The sequence below is a fragment of the Pezoporus occidentalis genome, unplaced genomic scaffold (genome assembly GCF_034315485.1).
Source record: "Pezoporus occidentalis ecotype Australia unplaced genomic scaffold, CSIRO_AGI_Poc_V1 ctg138, whole genome shotgun sequence".
Lineage (NCBI taxonomy): Eukaryota > Metazoa > Chordata > Aves > Psittaciformes > Psittacidae > Pezoporus > Pezoporus occidentalis.
In genome coordinates, this window is record NW_026913188.1 from 99,263 (window position 1) to 124,490 (window position 25,228).

At 49.2% G+C, this 25,228-nt stretch overlaps 1 protein-coding gene across 8 annotated transcripts in view; it reads right to left on the reverse strand.

Annotated features, from left to right (window-relative positions):
* The window catches only part of NRF1 (nuclear respiratory factor 1), a 74,507-nt gene that overhangs the window by 32,729 nt on the left and 16,550 nt on the right, over positions 1–25,228 (reverse strand). For 6 of the 8 annotated variants that reach the window (XM_062609465.1, XM_062609468.1, XM_062609469.1 and 3 more), the window contains exons 2-8: positions 23,501–23,732; positions 16,374–16,488; positions 13,834–13,960; positions 13,122–13,262; positions 5,154–5,312; positions 3,632–3,829; positions 1,106–1,207 (exon numbers count right to left, since the gene is read on the reverse strand). In XM_062609465.1, the coding sequence (XP_062465449.1) occupies positions 1,106–1,207; positions 3,632–3,829; positions 5,154–5,312; positions 13,122–13,262; positions 13,834–13,960; positions 16,374–16,488; positions 23,501–23,723 (1,065 nt within the window). In that variant the 5' untranslated portion in view covers positions 23,724–23,732. Of the gene's footprint in view, positions 1–1,105; positions 1,208–3,631; positions 3,830–5,153; positions 5,313–13,121; positions 13,263–13,341; positions 13,760–13,833; positions 13,961–16,373; positions 16,489–23,500; positions 23,733–23,854; positions 24,472–25,228 lie in introns of those variants that run through there. The other 2 variants (XM_062609466.1, XM_062609473.1) reach the window with 2 other exon arrangements.

The window sequence follows — 25,228 nt, forward strand, 5'->3', positions numbered from 1 at the left end:
CATCATCATAATCACAAAATCCCAGACTGGTTTGGGATGGAAGGGACCTTAAAGCTCATCCAGTTCCAACCCCTGCCACAGGCAGGGACACCTTCCACTAGAGCAGCTTGCTCCAAGCCCCTGTGTCCAACCTGGCCTTGAACACTGCCAGGGATGGGGCAGCCACAGCTTCTCTGGGCACCCTGTGCCAGCGCCTCAGCACCCTCACAGGGAAGAGCTTCTGCCTAAGAGCTCATCTCAGTCTCCCCTCTGGCAGGTTAAAGCCATTCCCCTTGGCCTGTCCCTACAGGCCCTTGTCCAAAGCCCCTCTCCAGCTTTCCTGGAGCCCCTGTAGGCACTGGGAGCTGCCTCTTAAATCTTAAAGAAATGTTTCTTAAACACAGAAAAATATTAAAAAAAAAGTGAAAACATAAATGCACGCAAATTTAGGAATCACAGTGAGGATCAAGTCCTTGACAGAAACAAGTCTGCCAAGTTGTAAAGCAGTGGAAGAAACTCTCCCAGTACACAGAACAGTAACTGCACCGTATCTCCTGTTGTCTCTGCACTACTCACATTTACACAGCCCTCTCCGGGATTTCCCTGCAAACCTCCCTAAAGCTGCAGCAAGGGAAGAGTCACATTTTATCCAGAGATCAGTGGCCAAAGATGCATAGGGACTGCCCACAACCAGGCCATATCCTTTGCTAACCACAGCCTCAGATTATCCCAGGCATCACTCCCAACCCTGATCTGACAAACAAGGATGTACAGCACACACAGAAGAAGAGCTATTCAAGATGAATACATGGATGTGTGTTTGTGTATGTCATTAAGCCTATCTGCTACAGCAGAGCTCACAAATTATATCATCTATAGAAGATACATATATAAAATGTATAAAATTCAGAACTGAGGCTTGCACCATAGTTGCATTTGTACAGTCCTGACTCCAAGGGACCACAGTCCAGCTCTTTAACAGTCCCGTGTTTGTTAACACTGCAGGATGGGGAAGCAAGGTTTGGTGCTTTCTGTGACCCCTGAATTCCAGGAAATACTTCACTTCCCTGAAGTTCAAAGAGGGTAATTCTGTTTTGTGCCCCACAGACACAAGCCAGGTCCTTACCTCTCCATCAGCCACTGCAGAGTAATTCACTTGTGCGACGGTGACTGTGGTGGGCAGCTCTGAGGCATCAGCCAACGTGGCAACTGTGGCACCGGTGCCAACCTATGGGAGTCAACAAAATGCAGCGAATACATTTGTTATTGAAGGAAAATGTCCACATGATTCAGGCAAAGGGACACTCAAATGTTCTCAGATTCAAAAGCATCACATCTACAGGGAGTATGATCTGAGTAATAATTGCAGAGCTCATGGAAAATATGGGGCTGTCTCAAAGGGCTGGGGGAGGAAATCATGGAATGGTTTGGGTTGGAAAGGACCTCAAGATCATACAGTTCCAACCCCCTGCCACGGGCAGGGACACCTTCCACTAGAGCAGCTTGCTCCAAGCCCCTCTGTCCAACCTGGCCTTGAACACTGCCAGGGATGGGGCAGCCACAGCTTCTCTGGGCACCCTGTGCCAGCGCCTCAGCACCCTCACAGGGAAGAACTTTTCCTTATCTCCAACCCGAACTTCCCCTGTTTCAGTTTGAACCCATCATCCCTTGTCCTATCACTACAGTCCCTGATGAAGAGTCCCTCTCCAGCATCCTTGTAGCCCCCTTCAGATACTGGAAGCTGCTCCGAGGTCTCCACACAGCTTCTCTTCTCCAGGCTGAACAGCCCCAACATTCTCAGCCTGTCTCCATACGAGAGGTGCTCCAGCCCCTGATCATCCTCGTGGCCTCCTCTGGACTTGCTCCAACAGTTCCATGTCCTTCTTATGCTGAGGACACCAGCACAGCACACAGTGCTGCAAGTGGGGTCTCCCTGGATTGCATCAGAGGGGCAGGCTGCTGCTCACGCTCTGGTGGTGCAGCCCAGCATACAGGGGGGTCTGGGTTTAAGCGCACACTGAAGCCAGGTCATGGGGAGCTTCTCACCCAACACCAGAAGTGCTTCTCTGTCCAACCGGTAGCTATGCTTGGAATTGCCCCCACCCAGGTGGAGGAATCACTGGAGCCATGCTAATCTATAGCAGTTGCACAGTGGATATGGCCCACAAGCAAGTTTCGCACAACCCTTGTGCTGTCCCTTATGCTTATGTAGGAGACAAATCCTCACTATTCTCCCATTCTCCTTCTTACAGGGACCAGCAATAGGACACTGCTGTCATTCCCAGGTGTGAACATGATGCGTTGGTGGAGACAGGATGCTTCTCCTATGGAGTGGGAGTTACTTAAACCACTGAGTAGTCCTGGCTCAGAACACCCTGCACATCAGCCCTCATTTATAACTCTCCTTCCTTACCATACACTGGGTCTCTCATCTCCAGGCACTTGTCAAACATTAGCACATGCTCAATACCCCACTGCCTTTGGAAATTACCTTTTTCCCCATTTAACAGCTGGGAAAGGACAAAGGCAGGGAGGTGTAGCTTTGTTTCTAAGGAGAACTAAACCTATAAATGCCAGAAATTCAATGGTTTCAGGTGCCCAGCATCTAAAAGAACACCAGTCAAAGGGAAAACATGTGTTAGCAGGTGAGCAAACAGAACCAGCTTGGCAAGTCTGCCTGGCCTTGGTGGGAGAACAGAAAGCTTAAGAACTGCTGACAAGCTTTCATTTGAGAAAACAAACAAGACCAAAACAAAGCCCCACACCATGGGTTTTATCTTCAGGGTTGTGAGAAGAGACCTTTAGACATCACTAAAACCATGATGCTCAAGAGGGACAGAGTGCTGGGACAGCTGGGTACCAGAGGGCAGTGGTGGTTTGTAGGCAGGGGCACAGGGGGAGCTGAGGTTCAAATCTGACATCCACAAGGGGCTCTTGGGAGGTTTCAAGGGAGTACTTCAGTTTTTAACACCCTGAGCTGCCAGAACCTGCCTCCCCACACTGGGGACACTGGGAAAACAGCAGCACCACTGAGCCCCTGGCTGAACGCAGTCTCTTCAGCCCTGAATCCCCTTCTCTAAAATGGTTTAAGAGGCATCTTTACCACAGAGGATCACAGAATCATAGGAATAAGAATCCTAAGACAAATATATATTCAGTGTGTGTAATATATATATTATTATACTTTAGGTGTAAGATGAGGATCAGAGGGTACAAAAATACTTAATAACATAGATTAAGCTGTTTCATGCCATTAGAGAAAGGCAGTCCCACCACCTCTCCTCCCATCACTCCCTCCCATTGCCAGCACAGGCCTTGTGTGGCCACATCATGAATTGTATTTGTTCATAAATGAGTTAATTAAACTCAGGTCAACTCCCTGAATCACTTGCCCAAATAGCTGCAGGAATCCTTGTGCTGCCGTAAGAGAAGACCAAGAGATGGGAATGGGGAAGAGAGGATGAGGCTGCTGCTTTGGGTGGGAGTACTGGTTTAACAAGCCTGAGGGCTGAGACATACAGATAAAGACAACAATCTTGAAGGACAAATTAAGCTACCAAAAGGAGTTTGCTCCAAACCACCTCCCTGATGCAGACAACTCAATCTCAATTCAGTTGTGTTGGAAATGGCAAAACCAGAGGGTTTCACTCACCTGGATGAGGGACACGGTGCCATCAGGGTTACTGAAGGTTTGTACCACTGTCTGTGATGGCACAAGGTGTGCTATACTATGTGTGGTCGTCGTCTGCTGCTGTGTCTGCTGATCCTCAAAGGCATAGAGCAGGTCCTCACGCCCGTGCTGCTTGTAGCAGTTCTTCACAATTGTCCGTAGTGCCTGGGTCCATGATACCTGCCAGGAGAGTGAGAGGGTGAAGAGACTGTGTAAGAAAGCTTTCTGAGGCACTGCAGGGCTGTTACGGCCATGACCTGTGTGCTTATCATAGAATCAACCAGGGGGGAAAAGACTTAAGATCAAGTCCAACCACTCCCCAGCCCTGCCAAGGCCACCACTAACCCATGGCACTGAGGCCTCGTCTCCACGCTGTGTGAACACTTGCAGGGACGGTGACTGCAGCCCTGCCCTGGGCAGCCTGTTCCAATGCCTGAGCACCCTCTGGGGAAGGAATTGTTCCTCAGCTCCATCTAAACCTGCCCTGGTGCAGCTTGAGGCCGTTTCCTCTTGTCCCATCCCTTGTTCCTTGGGAGCAGAGCCCAGCCCCTCCTGGCTCCATCCTCCTCTCAGGCAGTTGGAGGGAGCCATCAGGTCCCCCCTGAGCCTTCTCTTCTCCAGACTGAACCCCCCAGGTCCCTCAGCCCTTGCCCATCACACTTGTGCTCCAGGCCCTGCACCAGCTCCGCTGCCCTTCTCTGGCCCCACTCCAGCACCTCAATGTCTCTCTTGCAGTGAGGGGCCCAGAGCTGAACACAGGATTCAAGGTGCAGCCTCACCAGTGCCCAGTGCAGGGGCACAGTCATTGCCCTGGCCCTGCTGCCGCACTGGTGCTGGTACAGGCCAGGATGCTGGTGGCTTCCTGGCTGCCTGGCCACAAGCTGCTCACGTTCAGCTCCATCATTCAGCACCCCTAGGTCCTTTTCCACCAATCAGCTTTCCAGCCACTCTTCTCCAAGCCTGGAGCAACAGGCTGCAGATGAACACCTACTGGGTTTTCTCGGGCCATTTTCAACAAATTCTCTAACAAAACGCCCCAATACCTAATCCCTCTCATCCCCTCCTTTCCCCAAGATTCGGAAATCACCCTGGAGAGCTCTTGTGTTGCTGTGTAATGATACAGAACAAGCACATCTGGCTAAGGGAAAGGGAAGCTTCGCAAAGAAATGTCTCACCAGCTTTCAAGGAATTCTAACCAAGGTACTGGGACTGAGAAGTAGAAAATCATCTCTACTTAGAAAAGCACTGATTGCCACAGCACCATTTCCAGCCTCACCAGGCATCCCTCCCCATCCAAGCAGACCTATATTAACAAATCATTGAATCACAAGTTGGTTTGGCTTAGATGAGCTTCAATGTCCCTTCCAACCCAGACCATTCTGTGATCCTATGAAAGGCCAATGTTGTAGCTTCTTCTGTCACTCGAGGGGCGAAGTATTCCCACACAACCTGGTTCCAAGCCTCTGTGCTCCATTTGAAGGCAGCAGATGTGGCAGATACACACCCGCTGCTTCTGTTCCTCTGTGCGGACATCACTGCGGACGTTGGCCCATGGGATGTCCTCAGGCCACCAGATGGGTTTGCAGCTTTCCTTGCCCCAGCCTGGTTTCCCACGACCTGTGGAATACTTCAGCATCTCAGGGATGAAAGCTCGTAGCTGTGCCTGGAACAAAGCGTAAAAGACTGTTGAGAGGGTGTTTTTAGGAACTCGTATCTCTGGTAGGCTTAAGGTGCGTAGAGAAAGTTATTACATTTAACTTCCAGCCTGTTGGAACCATCAACTGGAAAGAGGCCTGAATGCCTAAAGAACATGGACAAATACTTTACCATCTTCTCCCAAGACTCAGCTGAGAACAGCTTAGAGCAGAAACACAATTAAATCAGCCAAATACGATACGGCACAAACACAAACTGCATGAGCACAGTTCATGGACAAACACTACCATGAGGAGACCTTGCCAACCTGAAAGGGAGGGGAAAAATGTAAATCCAAATAACACAGAGAAAAACCCACACTTGATATCCCCACAGTGACAGGAACTCAGAGTTGAGCTGATGGGCGTCTTACAGAGATGCTGCAATGGTGGTGGAGCTTTGGGGAGCCACTAAAAACCAACCTCACACATAACTTCTCCACCCCTGCAGAACATAATGCACACTGGATTGACTTTCTGCATCTATTTGTAACCATTCTGGAGTGGGGACACTTTTCAACCTGATTTTGCTTCTCTTTAGCACCCACAAAAACTGCTCAACTAGTGACCACCTGCACCAGCAGGAGACAATACCTTAAAATAGATGCACAAAGCAAATCAAGCAGAGTAAGTAATATCCTCAGTGTTATCAAAGAGAACATGAAGCTCACACAGGGGTTTATGAGACAGGGGGGTTTGTACCAGGGAATGCCAGGACAAGGCTGGTTCAGCTGCAGAACACAGCAGCAGGAAGACAAGGAGCACTCAAGACCAAATCATAGCATCAGCTATGTTGGGAAAACCTTTAAGATCATCAAATCCAAATACATCAGAGAAAACTATGTTGACTTAAAGCTGAATAGCTGCATTTAAGAACATCCCCCTGCATCTCTTCATGGCTTTAATAGCAAATTACTTGAACTGGTGATGGTGGCACTGGGAGTCCTCAGGCCACCTTACAACCTGGAGCTGCCTGCATGTTCATGGCTCTGGAGCACAGCCATGCATGAGCACGCCAGGGCCAGCATCAGTTGTTGCCACAGCCATGACATGGTCCCAGCCAGCAGAGACATGGGGCAGCTCATGGAGGACTTCTCACCCATCCCTGATCTTCTGTCATAAGAGTGTCCCTTCCTCCCAGACACAATCCTGCTTGAATGACATCCTGGTTCCAGTCTGGATATTGCAACCACTGGCTTCAAGCTGAAAATCAACTCATGTACAAACTGCCTTTTCATGTTAGTACAGGGGGCATGTACAAAGTCCCCTGTAACATCAGTCTGACAGAGGAATGCTCCAGAGGAACAGGAAACTGCAGATTGTCCCTGGGGTCTCTGCAAAGAAGGACAATAAGGCAATAAAAGGACACTAAAGGCAATAAAAATCCAGTGTGCTTCTGGGTCCATATATAGCATATGTGCTGCTCACCATAGAAGAATCACTCCTGCTCAGCAGCTATATTTTATTCCTACTTAATGGACATGCTGAACCATCTCACAGAAGCCATACCAAAACCCTGAATTATAAATGGAAGCACAAAAAAAGCCCATTTTGGTGCCCATTTGCCCAGTCCAGGCCAAACCTATCCACGGTGCACTTTCCACTGCAGGGCCAATAGTCATAGAATCACAGAATCCCAGACTGGTTTGTGTTGGAAGCGACCTTAAAGCTCATCCAGCTCCAACCCCTGCCACGGGCAGGGACACCTTCCACTAGAGCAGCTTGCTCCAAGCCCCTGTGTCCAACCTGGCCTTGAACACTGCCAGGGATGGGGCAGCCACAGCTTCTCTGGGCACCCTGTGCCAGTGCCTCAGCACCCTCACAGGGAAGAGCTTCTGCCTAAGAGCTCATCTCAGTCTCCCCTCTGGCAGGTTAAAGCCATTCCCCTTGGCCTGTCCCTACAGGCCCTTGTCCAAAGCCCCTCTCCAGCTTTCCTGCAGCCCCTTTAGGCACTGGAGCTGCTCTAAGGTCTCCCCTTCAGGAGCCTTCTCTTCTCCAGGCTGACCCAGCCCAGCTCTCTCAGCCTGGCTCCAGAGCAGAGCTGCTCCAGCCCTCGCAGCATCTCCATGGCCTCCTCTGCACTCGCTCCAACAGCTCCACGTCCCTCTTGTGCTGCTGCCCCAGAGCTGGATCAGGACTGCAGGGGGGAGTCACCTGAGGTTCCCTGGTTGAGGCCCCATTATCCATACAACCCTGCTCCTGGCACTGAGTTTTCTGGTGCAAAAATAGTTAAAAGCTCCTTCCCTGGATCACTGTGTACAAGCCACGCTCCTTGTTACCAGCTGGATTAATCACTGGTCCCAGGGAGTTGAGCAGCTCAAGCTACTCAAGGCACTTGTTAAGGAGGACTTGCCACTAATCCACCAGGGAGACAATCAGCAGCAGCATCACAGCCTGCTCCAGCACCAGCATTTCTCTAATTAGGGCCCTAACAAAACCTCACCCTCACAGGGCTCTGACACAGGGAATGGCACAAGGACAAAGACCACACATCCCTCAGGACACAGTGGGAGGAACTGCTGTGACCAGGAACCACGGTTCTGCTGACTCCATCTATGAACCACCCCAAAATCAAATCTCTGCTAAGAAAAGACAGCAGCACATTCTACTTCCCACAGCTGGCAGCTCTGGAAAGGGCCCGTATAATCGCCAGTATGGATGGTTTGAGAGAAGCTATAAGCACTGATTCTTTCTCACCCTTTGGTACACAGACTGAGTATCTCCTAAATTCTAACATCAAGCTCAAGTGCTACTGAGCTAATCCTGATTCTACCATTTGCACTAGCCCAAACTGCACTCTAGTGCTGGAAACAAGCTGTCCTGCACTCAGAGCATCAAGCAATCCTCTGGTCTCAAGGTTTATGCCCTGCTACGGGAAGTGGTTTCTAGAAGGGAGCAAAACCTGTGGCTGTAGATTTGTTACCTTTGCCCATAGTTCAGCCTCAGGATCTCCAAAAAGCAGCACATGGGAAAAGCAAAGTCCAGTCCACGTGGGAAGAGGAAAGTGGAAGAGGTCAAAGCAGCAATTACAGCAAAGCACCAAGGTATTTCCTTCATGGTCCCCTCTTTTTGCAACAGCCAATTTGAGACTAAATGTTAAGCTGAAAAATTCCAATTAATGTTTAAACACTCAGATTAAAAATCCAGGCTTCTGTTAAGGTGGCTGTCACCAGGAATTTCCTGCTATGAGAACCCACATGGCCCTGATGGAACTCAGAGGTCTCACTGGTGGGATGAGAATGATCTCCCCATCATAAATTCATTCCAGCGAAGATAAGGTGCAGGATCAGCCTGCATGTCTTTAATCAGAAGCAATGGCACTCAGCAGAATAGTTTATGCCTGGCCATAGGACTCAAACCCAATATTAATATCCTGGTCACCAGTGCAAAAGCAGGAGGTGCTGTGGGGCTCCCCATAGACGTGTCTGCTCACAGCTTCACTCTCTATGCAAATCTTTCTTCTCTTCCACTCCAAAACCATGATCAGGCTGTTAGAATGAGACCACCTGAAATGTTTCAGAGGGGCATGCTTGGGGACCAGGCTGTGGGATCACCACCTCCTAGTAGAGTTTGGAGGTATGAACCTGGACATGACTGGTCTTGCTGGAAACAAGGCATGATGCAGACTGAGCTTAAATGCTGTAAGAGCAGGCAGCTGCCTGCATGAGAGTTCAAAGTACACACTCATCCCTGCTTCCAGGACCTTGCAGGACTCACTGCCCTTTCCACTGCTGGAACAACCATCCAGTGCTGGAGCTCAGCTGTGCGGCAAACCTGATTCCTAACTCTGGGTGCCTCCACTGAAAAACAAGGATGCTCCTTCTGCCACAGGCCAATGCCCTGCCGGGAGAGTGGAAACAGAGGCTGTTCTCACATCACACCTCTGATGTGGAGCAGAAGGGAGCACCAGTAAGCCTCATGCCTGGGCAATGGGTCCAGCACTGCAAGATCATCCCTGCCCCACCACAGAGAGAATCTGATAGCCACAGACCAAGTTGCCACCTTTCAATGCTTGGCTTCTCCTAAATACAAACTGCCACATGCTGGGTTTTGCAGGTTTTTGCAGTCCGTATGCAAACAGACATCAAGATGATTTCTGAGAGGCCTGGATAAACTTTGTTGGCCTTTATAAGCAGACTGCAAGTAATAGGGGCATATTAAGTCTATAAAACATCAGATTAAAGCAACAATCACCTGTTCAGAATACAAATCCTAGTGAATTTCAATCCAGATAGTGACCTCAGTGAAGCATTAATCTCAGCATTACCCAGACTTTCTCCTTAGTTATATCAGTGAGCAACTCAGAACAAGTTTAGGGGCAAACTCAGCTCTGACATAGCGTGTCAATGTGGCCAAAGCCCATAAAGCAACAAGATTTCTCTGCAGGGGAAAACCCCATTGCAACACATTGGTTTTGATGCACAACCAAGGTGGGTGATTCTCTCTACTCACAATATAGAAGCATCTTTGCTCCGGCTACCAAAGGCTTTATTTTCCTCAAGACCTCCAGGGAAGCAGAGCAATTAGAAAAGTTATTTTCCTCTCCTCACTGAGGAGGTAACACCTCTACCAACTGCAGCTCCTGTAAGCAGAGGCCTCATGTTTCCACTCCCTGTGACACAGCTCCTAATTGTGCTGCCCAATTTATATCTATACACATTTCAGTTTTCCATTGGGTTCGTGGGTTGAAAAAGCTCCTTCCTTGTTACAAAAGACAAAGAAACTATAGTGGCAGCTCTGGGAATCAAGGTGCCTCCAAAAACCTAATGGCACCTCTAGCAGTGCAACAGGTTGCAGTGATGTAGGAGTCAGAGTTCTTCTCTTACACTTGCTCAAATGAACGTATCTCAAATTGCAGTTGTGGCAAAAAAAGCAGACAGCATCATGTCCTCATTGTATTCAGCACATCTGTGCTTTGCTCTATTCAAAGATTCTCCCCAAGTCTGTCAAAACTAAGCAGCTGGATGCTTTCAGCAGCAAAATCATCTCCAAGCACCACATGCAGCATCTTACTCCTTGATGTAATCCACGCAGGAGTCTGCAGTCCTGAGCGTTAATTCTAATGCTGTGTCCTCAAGTGGCCTGCAGCCATTTAAGGACCTCAAAAAACATTAAAGACATTTACAAAGCAGCATCTCTCTATGATAAGTGGGGAAACTGAGGCACTGGGTGCCCACAACATGTGCACATCACAGTGGCTGGGCTGAGGCAGTGACAGCTAGCCAAATGGGACACAAAGAGCATGGACCCTGTCCACAGCTCAGGCGAAACCTTAACAAAGCTGCTTGGAGTTACCACGTTGTAACAAAAAGGTGAGGACTACTCCTGAAAAGATAACTTGGGTTGCCATAATGCAGCATGGGATGGCTTGAAATAAGAGGCTCTACGTTGCTGTTGCTTCAGCAGTTTGCATGCTTGCTGACCAAAGGGCATGCAGAGCACAGAGAAGAAAAGACATTCCTCGTTTAACAGAGGCACAAGAAGGCTGACAACACAGGAGTGTTGTGTATAAGGGTGGGGGGGGAAAGCCCTGCCAGCAGCTTGTGCCTTGGACTGGAGAGCTGCTTCACATGTGGAAAGGCAGAGCAGTCAAAACCCAAGGGCAGCTTGGCTTGGCCAGATCTCTGTGTAAGGCTTCCTGAAGACCAAGGCCATGTTATGCTTGCAGGAAAATATCCCAGGGACTCTTCATCAGGGCCTGTAGCAATAGGACAAGGGGTGATGGGTTCAAACTGAAACAGGGGAAGTTCAGGTTGGAGATAAGGAAGAAGCTCTTCCCTGTGAGGGAGCTGAGGCGCTGACACAGGATGCCCAGAGAAGTGGTAAATGCTCCATCCCTGGCAGTGTTCAAGGCCAGGTTGGACAAAGCCTTGGGTGACATGGTTCAGTGTGAGGCATCCCTGCCCGTGGCAGGGGGTTGGAACTGGATGATCTTAAGGTCCTTTCCAACCCAAACCATTCTGTGCTTCTATCTCCAGCCTTATTTTTAGCTTAACATGAAAAGTATTAGTATTTTACCCATGGAATTCTATGGATACTAGTATTTTATCCATAAAATGGAAGCAGAAAACACTTCAGCAACCTTTGATGTTAAAATAGTTAATATCCAAGTGTATCACAAAAACCAAACACCATGCACTATAAATCCAGCTGAAGGCTCCTGTGAAGTGAGAGTTTGTCACTTTTATTGCTGCTTTCATGGCATGTGCAACACGAGCAGCCAAACATTTGATAGATCTTTTTACTGGCCCTTTTATATGCACACACATTCTGCACAGGGCAAACCAGAGAAGTTTCTCAGATGTGTTCCTGGATTGCAACCACCCCACGTCCTGCTCTCATTCCTCCACACTCACTTCTCTCTCATTTCCAGCACTCCACCAGCATCAGCTCATTGTCTTTGTGCCTTCCTCTGAGCCCACAAGCTGTGGGTATGGGTACCTCCAGCTTCACTACTCACATCACCCTATGATAGCCTTCAGCAAATCTCCACATAGATGTCTCCTTCTCCTTGCTTTAAGCCATAAGCACTTCTGCTGTTACTGAGCTTAATTACTACAATGATAAGGCCATAAAGAAGTTAGATAAACACAAGCATGCTGTTTGCCAATACAAATGAACTCAGATACATTCCTGTGATCTTTTGAGGCTCTGATTTTACTTTCAAAGTACAATTTTTCTAGTTTTTACTTTCCCATTTCCATAGGAAACTGTTAATGACACAAACCAAAAGCTGCCTGTGAACAGCTCTTGCAGACACCACCTTTAGCAATGGCTTAAAAATCCAGCAATTATGTTTTGCCTCATGCTGCCATGGATTAGGAACACGTTCTGTTACCAGTCAAGGCACAGTAGATTTCTTTGTGAAGTTTTATTAGAAGTGTGAGCTCGTCTGATTCCAACTCAATGGAAAAGATGTTGTGACCAGAACATGATCTTCTGCAGAGCACAGAGGAAATCCGCACATCTTTGCTCTACTACAACACCTCTTTGTACATTGTCCAAAGCCTCTGACCTTTCCATCTCACTACTCCCTCCAAAGGAACTAGCTTTCAATGTTTAAAATGAGTTGTGGTGTATCAGACTGAATGTACCCAGAGTCTCCTGCAAAGCACATCTGCCTCCATTCAGCTCCTGCACCCCAGGGGAAGGAGAATTCCCTACAGACAATCCCTCCCACACCAAGAAGGCTTCCCTAGGGGGTCCCCCTCCACTTTCTCCTAGCAATAAGGAGGTCAGCAAAGAGCTGAACGTGAAGAGAAAGAGAATCCCCCACATGCTTAGAGCAAATAATTCCTTGTCTTCATCAGAAGACTCTCACACAAGGTCTGATCTGGAGTTAAACCATCGTCAAGCTCCCCTCTGCCCCAGTCCACAGCAGAAAACAAAGCAGGGAATGAACTCGAGCGCACAAAAACGGTCCAAGGAGCATAAACCAAAACAGTTCTCCACCAGCAACCTTCCTGATCTCAGAGCCTAAAAATCACTGTGAAGTGCCAAATATCTTCCCTGTTCACAGCTTATGGGAGATGACAAAGAGGGAATCTCCCAGCAGCCTGATCTGCTTACCAGCATTTCTACTGTTTCATGTAGAAAATGAGTACCAGTAACAAAGCTTCCCATCTAACTACTATCTGAGCTGTTACATTCCCATGGGGAAGAGGAGATCAAATGCATCCCCTGGAGATGCAGACATAAGCTCCACTGCAAAATAACAGGATGTGGCTGCAAGATGCCAAATCTCTCTCTCTCTGGCTCTGCCATGCCTGGCCGCTTACCTGGGTCATCTTGTCCACCGAGACAGGAATGCCATCGATGGTGAGGGGTGGCAGCTCGGAGTTAACCTCCTGAGGCGCAGGAGCGTGTTCCGCTAGCGCAGACTCCAGGTCTTCCAGGATCATGCTCTTGTACTTGCGTACCTGTAGGGAATCATTAAGCTCAGGTAAACAAGGTAGGGAGCACCAGGAGAGGTGAGGGCGAGGATGCAGGGCCAGCCACCTTCCCCAAGGTGCTGTGGAACAGAAGGAGCAAACAAGAAGCTGGCAAGAAAAACATACCCACTGGCCCTGAGGACTCAGCTGTATTAAAGAGCTGCTGACGAAACATCGAGTAACACTGGCAAGTGAAAGTATTTAAGGGATTAAAAGTTCTGAAGCAAGAGTTATCATGGTCAGGATCCATTTACTTTCTGGTCTGCAACAAGGTGCAAGCACTGACAGCTGAGCTGAGCTCAAGCACATCATCACTATGGGCTCCTTCTGACTTTTAATCCAGGATATTCAGCCCTGGTGAGCTGAGCTGAGCAACCACTGATGCAGAGAAGTCAGGACCTCAGTGCTATCCTCATGTCCTTAGAATCTGAATTCCTGTTTCCAGGGTTTTAAACATGACTTTCAGATCCCTACCAGCCTTGCAAAGCTGCCTGGAGCAGAAAGAAACCTGCGGAGAAGGTGAACAACTTCTTACACAGCTTTTCCTAGAGACACCTACCACATTCTCCAAGGGTGCAGCACCGAATACTTTAAAGACAGGGTTGGGTTTGGAGGGTGAGATGCAGAGAACGATGGCCTGCTGCCCCACTCTGGTGGTGTACTCATCCAGCGTGGCTCGGAGCTTCCTGAAACACAGGCAGAAAGCCGTGAAACCAGCTGAAAGCCCTGCAGAAACACAACCCTTCACATTGTAAATTCCCTTTCTTAATGCTGCCCATTCAGAAACCAGGTGAGAAGTGGAACCCCAGATGGCCAGACCAGCCCCACATCCTGCTTATTCCTCCACTCCCGCAGGCCTGCTGTGTTCCCTGCAGTCACCAGCAGCTCAAATATCACTTATTCTCCTTTCTTTCCTTTTTCCATTGATGTAAAAAGGAAAACAAAATCAGCAGAGCAGCAAAGCCAGGACAGCAAGAGTCTTCATATCCCCTCTGTCACCAAAGGGTATTATACAAAACTTGGAAGAACTTAATGATTCAACAAAAGAGGACTACAAATAGAGGTTATTTCACATCAACCTTGTAACAGAGCACTGCAATTCTGTAGTACTAAAGTCCTGCTCAAACCAGGACCATCAGAATTCAACTACAGGACAGCCAAGAAGCAGAAATATTACAACAGCTCAGCACAGAAAACCCGAGTATTGAGACAGGAGCCATATCAGCAAGTCCCTTTGGAACGATCTCTCTGTAGGAAGAAAATGTTCCATCATATACTTTCTACCTCGTCTTCCCTTTAAAGCAATGGAAGAGAATGTGTCAGAAATACTGACAGAAACTCAAGAGAGAAGCAGAGTTTATCAACAGGTAACCTCAGCACTCCATGGTGACAGTGCAATATCGACCCTGGGACTTCAGAACCCGCTGTTTACAGCAGACCTGTTGCCAAGAAGCACCAACATCCGCTACAGAGATCCCAAAACCAGAAGCTGTAACTTCCCACTTGATTCAGTGGTGTAAAAATCAAGCAAAAATGTGCTAAACCAATCAGAGTGCAAAAAAAAACAACATGCATTTTGTCACTCTCTGAAATGTAGTCACACGAAGCAGTTGCACGAAGGGAGGAGAAAGAATTCCTTTACAGAGGAGTTTCTTTAAAACAATATTGTTCACAGTTCAAGAGAGAAAAGAATTTGCTCTTCAGAAAAGTTGCAATGAACACAGCTCAGTCAGCAAAGCTGGGAGAAGGAAGGAAAAGTAGAATAGAGCTATAAAAGAAAGGGAATCCGCTCCCAGGAAATATTTAACACTAGCTCTGTTCCACTTGGCTCCTGCTAGATCTGGTGCAGAGGGTGCTGTGGGACTCAGCAGAGGAGTAAGCAGAATAAGGAAACCAACTTAATTTCTCACTAAGAATTACAGGAGAGAGGGAAATAAGGCAAACCTCTGTCCAGCACTACTCCAGTGCATTTAGTGTACACACAAGAGGAAGTCAGCAAGAAACAGTGTCAAATACCCCTGCCTCCTCTAACATAACCCAGTTACATCCAAATCAGTTTAAAAGGCAAAACCTCCTTTGTTCCAAATCCTAGTAAATAATATCAACTGCTATTTGCAAGTGTTTCCTGATGGGTTAGCAGATGATGTCTCCAGACTTGCGGGAAGCATGTGTAGTCAACTCAGCACTGGCGCTCCTTGGTGGCCATCAGGCGGGCAGACAGCCTCAGAGCACCTGTAATGCAGCACCTGAAGAGCTGTGGAGGTTTGGTGTCTGCAGAGCAAGCTGCTGAAGCCAAAGGAAGTGTTTCAGCTCTGGCATGCATTTCCCCTTCATTATTCTCCCCCAAAACTGTGAACTAAAGGCTGGGTAAGACTTCAGTCTTAAGGGGAGACCTTAGAGCAGCTCCAGTGCCTAAAGGGGCTCCAGGAAAGCTGGAGAGGGGCTCTGGGCAAGGGCCTGTAGGGACAGGCCAAGGGGAATGGCTTTAACCTGCCAGAGGGGAGACTGAGATGAGCTCTTAGGCAGAAGCTCTTCCCTGTGAGGGTGCTGAGGCGCTGGCACAGGGTGCCCAGAGAAGCTGTGGCTGCCCCATCCCTGGCAGTGTTCAAGGCCAGGTTGGACACAGGGGCTTGGAGCAAGCTGCTCTAGTGGAAGGGGTCCCTGCCTGTGGCAGGGGGTTGGAACTGGATGGGCTTTAGGATCCCTTTCAACCCAAACCATTCCATGATACATTAGGTAGACAAGACCTTTGTGCCACTGCAGAGCTGGGATATGGCTGTAGCTCCAGATTCTCAGGCCAGCTGCTGTTAGGGCCACTGTGAACATCTTACAAGGCAACGTTACAATGACAGATTCACCTTGTGACCAACTGGGGTAAAACCAGAATGCTGGATCCCACCAGAATGCTCACGACAGTCCTAGTGATCATAACATCACACTGAAGATGAGCAGAGCTGCAACTTAACCGATTTCTTCAACAGAGATTTGGGTTGCAGAAAAGATGCCACCAAAAAACCCCAAGCTGGGCAACTTCTGGACAGCACTGGAGACAGACCAGGGATGCAGACCAAGGTGTCAGAGTGCAGGAGGAGCTCTTACCGTAGCAGACGTGTTTGCTGCCTCTTGCGGATGGATGGGTTGGACTCAAACATGTGTGGTCGCTTCCGTTTTTTACCTGTCGCCACAGCAGCGGCTGCTGCCATCCCCACAGGGCCTGGAAACCAAACCACAGAGGGTCAATCAGCACACTGGGCTCAGGAACTGGCCAGGAGGGACACTGCCATTGCTCCCCACGCAGGATGGGTCCCAAGGGATCAGCTTCAAGGGCCTCCCCATCAGACCAGGGTGATGTGAATTCCCTGCTGAATCCCTCCTCTCCAGCAGTATCACAGGTGTGTGTCAAAAGGCTCCATTCCCAAGACTGGCAAATCCCAGCTCAGTCCCAGGTGAAAGCCACATATGTCAGTCCAAAGAATCCCTTATAGTCATGTAATTATGTACTTTAACTTCCAAAGAGATGGAAAAACTCTCAAGTACATCAAGACTTCAAATAACTGACTGTAATTGAGGAGATTCCAGTAGCAAGGGAGAAGAGGCCAGGTAAAACACTATGAATCCTCTTGGACACAACTCCAGCATCAGGAGTCCAAAGCTTTCCCTAGGCATTAAATGCCAGTTCTAATAGGAAAGTACTGGTAATCCAGAGTTCCCAGCAGCATCCTACAACAGGCCCCTGAAGAATAGTGGGGACCACAGCAGGGCAGTGCTATTGCTTTTGTGATCAAACTCTGGACACAGACTCTATGGAAGGGGAAGTTTCCTTAAGTTAATTGGAAGTAAATCAAGTAACATGGAATGGGTTGTGCTTCTATCTGTGATGCCCAGAAACGAGTGCAGAGTCAGAATCAGAAAGCCCTGGGGTCTACTGCAGGCTCAAGGTCGTGCCTGTGACTCCTGAGCAGACCTCAGGCACTCTTTGTGTGGTTCCTCCATGTATCAGAGGTCAAAGATCACACCGGGCATCATAAAAGCACTCTGTGTTTAACAAAGATGCAGCTACTGGATCAGGAAGTCCTCAGCTAATGATTAGTGGAAGCTGGGAGATGATAACAAAAGTAGTGTCTGATGATACAAGTTCTCTAACCAACTGCTCTGGGAGACAGTACATGGACAGAGCTCTGGGTGACACTGCAGAGCCAGGTTTTGTTAATTCCTAACAAACTACCTGAGCACTACCATGGCCAGAACTGCTCCACACTGCTCCAAGGATCCTGTGCTTGGGAAAAATAGGATAAAATCGCTGTCATTTGGGGGACTGGAAGAACAGTTGCTCTGGAGAAGTGAGGAAAGGCCACACTGGGCTCTTGGGCAAGCTTTGGGCTGGACGTCAGTAGCTTGAGAGAGGATGCCTGCAACACCAGAGCGGAGCCGGGGGAGATCAGTGTCCAGGAGCCTCACCTCAGAGCAACAAGAGCCACCAAGGAGGGAGCCTCAAGTCCTCGACAGGGCTTGCCCAGGAGCCGGCAGCTCAGCTCAGCTCACGCGAGGAGCTGACTCACAGGGGCCAGGAGCAGTGGCACCAGCCCTGAGTGGGTAAAAACCTGCCCAGGGAGCGCGGCGGAGCAGTTTGCACGGGCAGGCGAGCAGGGTGACCGCCTGGTCAAGAGGAGGGACTGCTTGCTTGTGCGGAGAGACGTAGATGGACCGATGGCTCAGACAAATCATGGTCACAACACGATCAAAAGCTGTAGTGAGGAATAACATGGGTACCCAGACTGAGCCTTCCTGCAGACATGCAGCCGTGCAGGTCTCTGGCTGCAGTAAATGCCTGAGCCCGGCACTTGCAGTGGAGAGAGGCAGTGCCACCGCTTGTGTGCAGTGTGAGCAGATAAATGATCTGCTCGGGCAGGCAGCTCAACTGAGGGAGGAGGTAGAAAGGTTGAGAGCCATCAGAGAGTGTGAAAGTGAAATTGATTGGTGGAGCCATGCCCTAAGGCAAGGGCAGGGGGAAGTGGTTGAACAAGTGATGGATCCCCTTCCCTCCTACCATCAGATAGAAGGAGTGAACTTAAGGGACAAGGAGGTACGGAGGGAGGTCCCTCCTCGGAGGGGTAAGCAAAAACCCTCGCAGTCCCTTTCTCCCTCCCAGTTGCCCTTGAATAACAGGTACAAGGTCTTGGAACTACAGGGCCAGGTAAATGGAGATGGAGGGGTAGATCTATCTAGTGAGTCACCTAGGGCTTCTCACTCACCCCCATGCCTTAGAACTTCCTCAACCAAGAAGAAAAGAAGAGTAATTGTGGTGGGTGACTCCCTTCTGAGGGGAACAGAAGGGCCCATTTGTCCACCTGATCCATCCCACAGGGAAGTCTGCTGCCTACCTGGGGCTCAGATTGGAGATGTTAAAAGGAAACTCTCTGATCTGGTGCAGCCCTCTGACTACTATCCACTGCTGGTTTTTCAGGTTGGCAGTGATGAAATCATTACAAGGAGGGCAAGGGCAATGAAGAGATACTTCAGGGCCCTGGGACGGCTGGTTAGAGGGTCTGGAGCGCAAGTGGTGTTTGCCTCCATACCTGTTACAAGCAAGGGTGAAAAGATAAATAGGAAGAGTCTCCAGATTAATGTATGGCTACGTGACTGGTACCAAAGGCAGGGTTTTGGGTTTTTCAGTCACAGGCTGCTATATGAGACACTTGGTTTGCTGGTGGCAGGTGGGATACACCAGTCCCAGAGGGGGAAAAGGTTTTTGGGGCAGGAGTTAGCAGGACTCATTGACAGGGCTTTAAACTAGGTAGGAAGGGGGAAGGGGAGATAACTGGGCCTGTTGGGGACAAGCCCAAGAGAAACATGCTAGGGCTTGAAGGATGGCAGACGAGGGAGGACTCTCAATCTATTGTTTCATTTGAGGGAAAGGATAGTTGTTTAGACCCTCTCCTGCAGGGGAAAAAGGGTACTTGGGCAAGAGTTAGCAGAACTCACACACAGAGCTCTAGGTTAGATTCAAAGTGTGAGGGGGTTGTAGCTGGGTTTGAACTAGTGGGGCATTGTTCTAGTATGAATGAAGACCAGAAGGCCTCTCGCCTCCCAGGGGTGCCACTAGCGTGCTCTGCTCACTCCCTGAAATGCCTGCACACCAATGCACGCAGCATGGGGAATAAACAGGAGGAGTTAGAAGTCTGTGTGCGGTCTAAAGGTTATGACCTGGTGGCAATTACAGAGACATGGTGGGACAGCTCACGTGACTGGAATGTGGTCATGGATGGCTATGTCCTTGTTAGGAAACATTGGTCAGCAAAGCGAGGTGGTGGAGTTGCTCTTTATGTGAGAGAGAGACTAGAATGTATTGAGTTCTGTCCGGGGGCAGATGAGGAGCAAGTGGAAAGTCTGTGGGTGCGAATTAAGGGACAGGCTGGTACGGGTGATACAGTTGTGGGGGTCTATGACAGACCTCCTGATCAGGACAAAGGAGCTGATGAGGCTTTCTACCGGCAACTGAAAGCAGCCTCATGACTACATGCCTTGGTCCTCATGGGGGATTTTAACTACCCTGATATTTGCTGGAAGACTTACTCAGCCAGTCATTCACAGTCTAGGAGGTTCTTCCAGTGCATTGATGATAACTTCTCAATGCAAATGGTGGATAAACCAACTAGGAGAGGAGCGCTGCTGGATCTAGTACTCACCAACAAGGAGGGTATGGTTGAAGTGGTGATGGTCAGTGGCAGACTTGGCTGCAGTGACCATGAGATGGTGGAGTTTAGGATCCTGTGTGGGAGGAATAGAATACGTAGCAAGGCCACAATTCTGGATTTCCAAAGTGCCAACTTTGGCCTCTTCCCATGAGACTTCCCTTGGCAACTGATTGAAAGGGTACTAGGTGGTAAAGGGGCTCAAGATAGTTGGTCAGCATTCAAGGACCACTTCTTCGAAGCTCAGGATCAGAGTATTCCAATGGGTAGGAAGTCAATTAGGGGAGCCAGGAGACCAGCATGGTTAAACAAGGAACTGCTGGGCAAACTCATGCGGAAAAAGAGAATCTATGGATTATGGAAGGAGGGGCTGGCCACTTGGGAGGAATATAGGACAGTTGTTAGAGGATGTAGGGAGGCAATTAGGCCAGCTAAGGCCTCCTTGGAACTTAATCTTGCAAGTCAGGTTAAGGACAATAGAAAGGGCTTCTTCAAATACATAGCAGATAAAACTAACACAAGAGGCAATATAGGCCCACTGCTGAACGAGGTGGGTGCCCTGCAGACAGAGGATATAAAGAAGGCAGAGGTGCTGAATGCCTTCTCTGCCTCTGTCTTTACTCCTGCAGACTCTCCCCAGGGGACCCAGATTCCTATAGCCCCAGAAGGAGTCAGGATAAAGGAGGAGTTTGCTTTGGTGGATGAGGATTGGGTTAGGGATCAGTTAAGTAATCTGGACGTCTATAAATCGATGGGTCCGGATGGAATACACCCGTGGGTGCTGAGGGAGCTGGTGGAGGCCATTGCTGAGCCACTCTCCATCATCTTTGGTAAGCTGTGGGAAACAGGAGAGGTGCCTGAGGACTGGAGGATGGCAAATGCCACGCCAGTCTATAAGAAGGGCAAGAAGGAGGACCTGGGTAATTATAGACCGGTCAGCCTTACCTCCATCCCTGGAAAGGTGATGGAACAACTAATTCTTGACACCATCTCTAGGCATATCAAGGATGAGGGGGTCATTAAGAGCAGCCAACATGGCTTTACCAAGGGGAAGTCATGTTTGACCAACCTTATAGCCTTCTATGAGGAAGTAACTAGGTGGTTGGATGATGGTAGAGTGGTAGATGTGGTTTTTCTTGATTTCAGTAAGGCATTTGATACTGTCTTCCACAGCATCCTCACAGATAAGCTAAGGAAGTGTGGGCTGGATGATCAGGTAGTGAGATGGATCAAGAACTGGTTGAAAGGAAGAAGGCAGAGAGTTGTGGTCAATGGGGCAGAATCTAGCTGGAGGTCTGTGACTACTGGAGTCCCTCAGGGGTCGGTGTTGGGACCAGTGCTGTTTAATATTTTAATCAACAACCTGGATGAGGGAACTGAATGTACCCTCAGCAAGTTTGCTGATGATACTGAACTGGGAGGAGTGGCTGACACACCAGAGGGCTGTGTTGCCATTCAGCGAGACCTGGACAGGCTGGAGAGTTGGGCAGGGAGAAACTTGAAGAAATTCAACAAGGGCAAGTGTAGAGTCTTGCACCTGGGGAAGAATACCCCATGTAGCAGTACAGGTTGGGGGCTGACCTGCTGGACAGTAGTGAAGGGGAAAGGGACCTGGGGATCCTGGTGAATAGGAGGATGACCATGAGCCAGCAATGTGCCCTTGTGGCCAAGAAGGCCAATGGCATCCTAGGGTGCATTAGAAAGGGTGTGGTTAGTAGGTCAAGAGAGGTCCTCCTTCCCCTCTACTCTGCCTTGGTGAGGCAGCATCTGGAATATTGTGTCCAGTTCTGGGCCCCACAGTTCAAAAAGGACAGGGAATTGCTTGAAAGAGTCCAGCGCAGGGCTACAAAGATGATTAAGGGAATGGAACATCTCCCTTATGAGGAGAGGCTGAGGGAGCTGGGACTCTTTAGCTTGGAGAAGAGGAGACTGAGGGGTGACCTCATCGATGTTTATAAATATGTAAAGGGTGAGCGTCAGGATGATGGAGCTGGGTTTTTTTCAGTGATGTCCAGTGATAGGACAAGGGGCAATGGGTGTAGACTGGAGCATAGGAGGTTCCATGTGAACATCAGGAAAACTTTCTTTACTGTGAGAGTGACAGAGCACCGGAACAGGTTCCCCAGGGGGGTTGTGGAGTCTCCTACATTGGAGACATTCAAGGCCCACCTGGACAAGTTCCTGTGTGATGTACTCTAGGTTACCCTGCTCTTGCAGGGGGGTTGGACTAGATGATCTTTTGAGGTCCCTTTCAACCCTTGGGATTCTGTGATTCTGTGATGTGTCAGTGCCTGCCCTAGAGAAGTGAGGCAGCTCCTGTTATGGGCTGCCAACCTCTGGCCAGTGGCTGGAGGGGTACTGGACACCCCCTGCATATGGAGCCACCAGATGTGGCTCCTGCAAACACCACCCAAGCCTGAAAAGCTTGTGTGCTAGAAGAGAAGGGGAAAAGAATCCTACAGGAGCTGAGGTTTGAGAATTCCTAAGGAAAGGGATGCTCAGTGTGATGGTGGAACTCTGCAGGTTCAGTCAAGCACATCAAGAGCTCTGTTCAGCAGATAAAGTCTGATACAGAGTCAGGTCAGACCCTGAGTGTTTTATCACTGCATTTTTCTCCTAATGAGGTCGATCTGGTACAAGGCAAATGAGGAGGCCATTTGGCTTCACTGAAAGGAATTTGTGGTTCTGTAACGCTTTCCCAGTTCAGATATGCTGGGGACCCTTTGTAGCGTCTCCTTGAGAGAGGCCTTGCATGTGAATGTCATCTCCTTGGCTAAGCAAGATAGTGCAGCACTCCTGGGTTATTTTTGCTGTTGTTTATACAGGCTTGAAATAAGCTTGCTCTTTGACATACATTTTAGCTTCATTATTTGAGGCAGCACTTACCAAGGACCCTCCTTATTGCACAAACCAGTCTCTTATGCCTCTTCTTACACACAGATAAAGTGATGCAATATCGAAGCAGCTGGCAGGCCTTGTGAAGAAGGTCAATAAGCAAAGGCAATAAGGAGATATTCAGAACATCCCATGGGTGCAAGATCACCACCCACCTACAAGCGCTGTTTGCAACCTCTGTGAGGATAATCAGGGGCTGGAGCCTGACAGGCTGAGAACACTGGGGCTGTTCAGCCTGGAGATGAGAAGCTGTGTGGAGACCTCAAAGCAGCTTCCCATGTCTGAAGGGGGCTACAAGGATGCTGGAGAGGGACTCTTCATCAGGGACTGTAGTGATAGGACAAGGGGTGATGGGTTCAAAATGAAACAGGGGAAGTTCAGGTTGGAAATAAGGCAGAAGCTCTTCCCTGTGAGGGTCCTGAGGCGCTGGCACAGGGTGCCCAGAGAAGCTGTGGCTGCCCCATCCCTAGCAGTGTTCAGGGCCAGGTTGGACACAGGGGCTTGGAGCAAGCTGCTCTAGTGGAAGGAGTCCCTGCCTATGGCAGGGGGTTGGAACTGGAGGAGCTCTAAGGTCCCTTCCAACCCAAACCAGTCTGGGATTCTATGAATGCCATGTTAAATGAACAACAGTGATTGTACCTGCTGCAGCCAGGTGGGCAGTGACTTCGTCAGTAGCTGTGGAGTTGAGGATGTCAGAGTCATCGTAGGACGTGTCCTCTGGTGAAGATGGTGAGTCCTCATCTGCACTGAGCATGCTGTGCTCTGTGTAGGTGGCCACATGGACCTGTTGCACTTGCTGGGCCACCGCATGGGCCTCGATGGTGGCCATGTGCTCTGTTTGGGTCACCTCGTGTTCATCCATTAATAACCACTGTCAGAGGAGACAAAAGAAATCACAGGAAGGGGTTACTGACATCGAGGTAAGCATGGGCAGCCAAAGGTTTCTCAGCCAGCTGGGTAAGCAGGATGTGACCGCAAGGGAACAGAGATTACCTTCCCAAGTGACAGTGGTCTTTGACAGGGAAATAACAGCTACACCGTGAAGCAGAAGAGGAGCTTGAAGTGTATGGGTTTGAAAATTCCATACTTCCAAACAACATGGCACAGCACCCAGACAGTCATCTTTGCTGGAATGGATTCTGTACCCTGAGATGCGCCACTCACCCACTACATGTTCAGAGGTCTGATCAAAGCTGGAACTTCTTTTTGCCACTTCAGCTTTCTGGGCAGATGTGAAGTGTCCTGACCCGTGGCAGGGGATGGGAACTGGATAATCCTAAGGTCCTTTCCAACCAAAACTATTCTGTGATTCTAAGATGCTCGAGGGCGTTACGCAATCCCTGTCCTTCAACCTCAGTAGCTCAGAATATAAACAAGGATCCCAGAACAGAAGTTTAGTGGCAGCAAGTTGCATTCTGGAGGCCATTTTTGTTGTATTACTTATTTAGAGTCTGGAAGGAGGCAAAATCATTACAACCCAAGCGCAAACATTAGATAAAGCACATTTATTTCATGCATCTAGTGGTAAACCACTGAGCAAAGCAGCTGCTTACACACTGAGCAGGGCACTGGCCCACACGGCCTGAACATAAATCTGTGCAGAAGGAACAAGACAGGAGATACACGGATATTTTCAGTGTGTGGAAAAGGGACATCACATCCTGAAGATATTTTCAAACTACAGTAGAAGAATTAGGACATCAGCCAATCCCCAAACCCCCCCAGGACAAACAGCAGAAGGAAACACATGATCACCTGTAGAAAACACTAACATATACCCAGCAAATTCTCATCCTGTAAGTGCAGTCATAGAAATTAAAGCTCTTGATGACACCCTCTTCATGGAAACCTCTTCAGTTTGTCAGGAGGAAAGAGCTAGGAACATGGATACAGCCACAGAGTGGTCTCAGTACATGGCTGGGTAACTGCTCTATGGAGTCAGGCAAGCCATGTCATTAGCCTGGAGAAGGCTCCTGAAGGGGAGACCTTAGAGCAGCTCCAGTGCCTAAAGGGGCTGCAGGAAACCCAGAGAGGGGCTTTGGACAAGGGCCTGTAGGGCCAGGCCAAGGGGAATGGCTTTAACCTGCCAGAGGGGAGACTGAGACGAGCTCTTAGGCAGAAGCTCTTCCCTGTGAGGGTGCTGAGGCGCTGGCACAGGGTGCCCAGAGAAGCTGTGGCTGCCCCATCCCTGGCAGTGTTCAAGGCCAGGTTGGACACAGGGGCTTGGAGCAAGCTGCTCTAGTGGAAGGTGTCCCTGCCCGTGGCAGGTGCCTGGAACTGGAGGAGCTTTAAAGTCCCTTCCAATACAAACCAGTCTGAGATTCTATGATCCCACCATTGCCCCAGCAGCAAAGCACCCGTTATGCA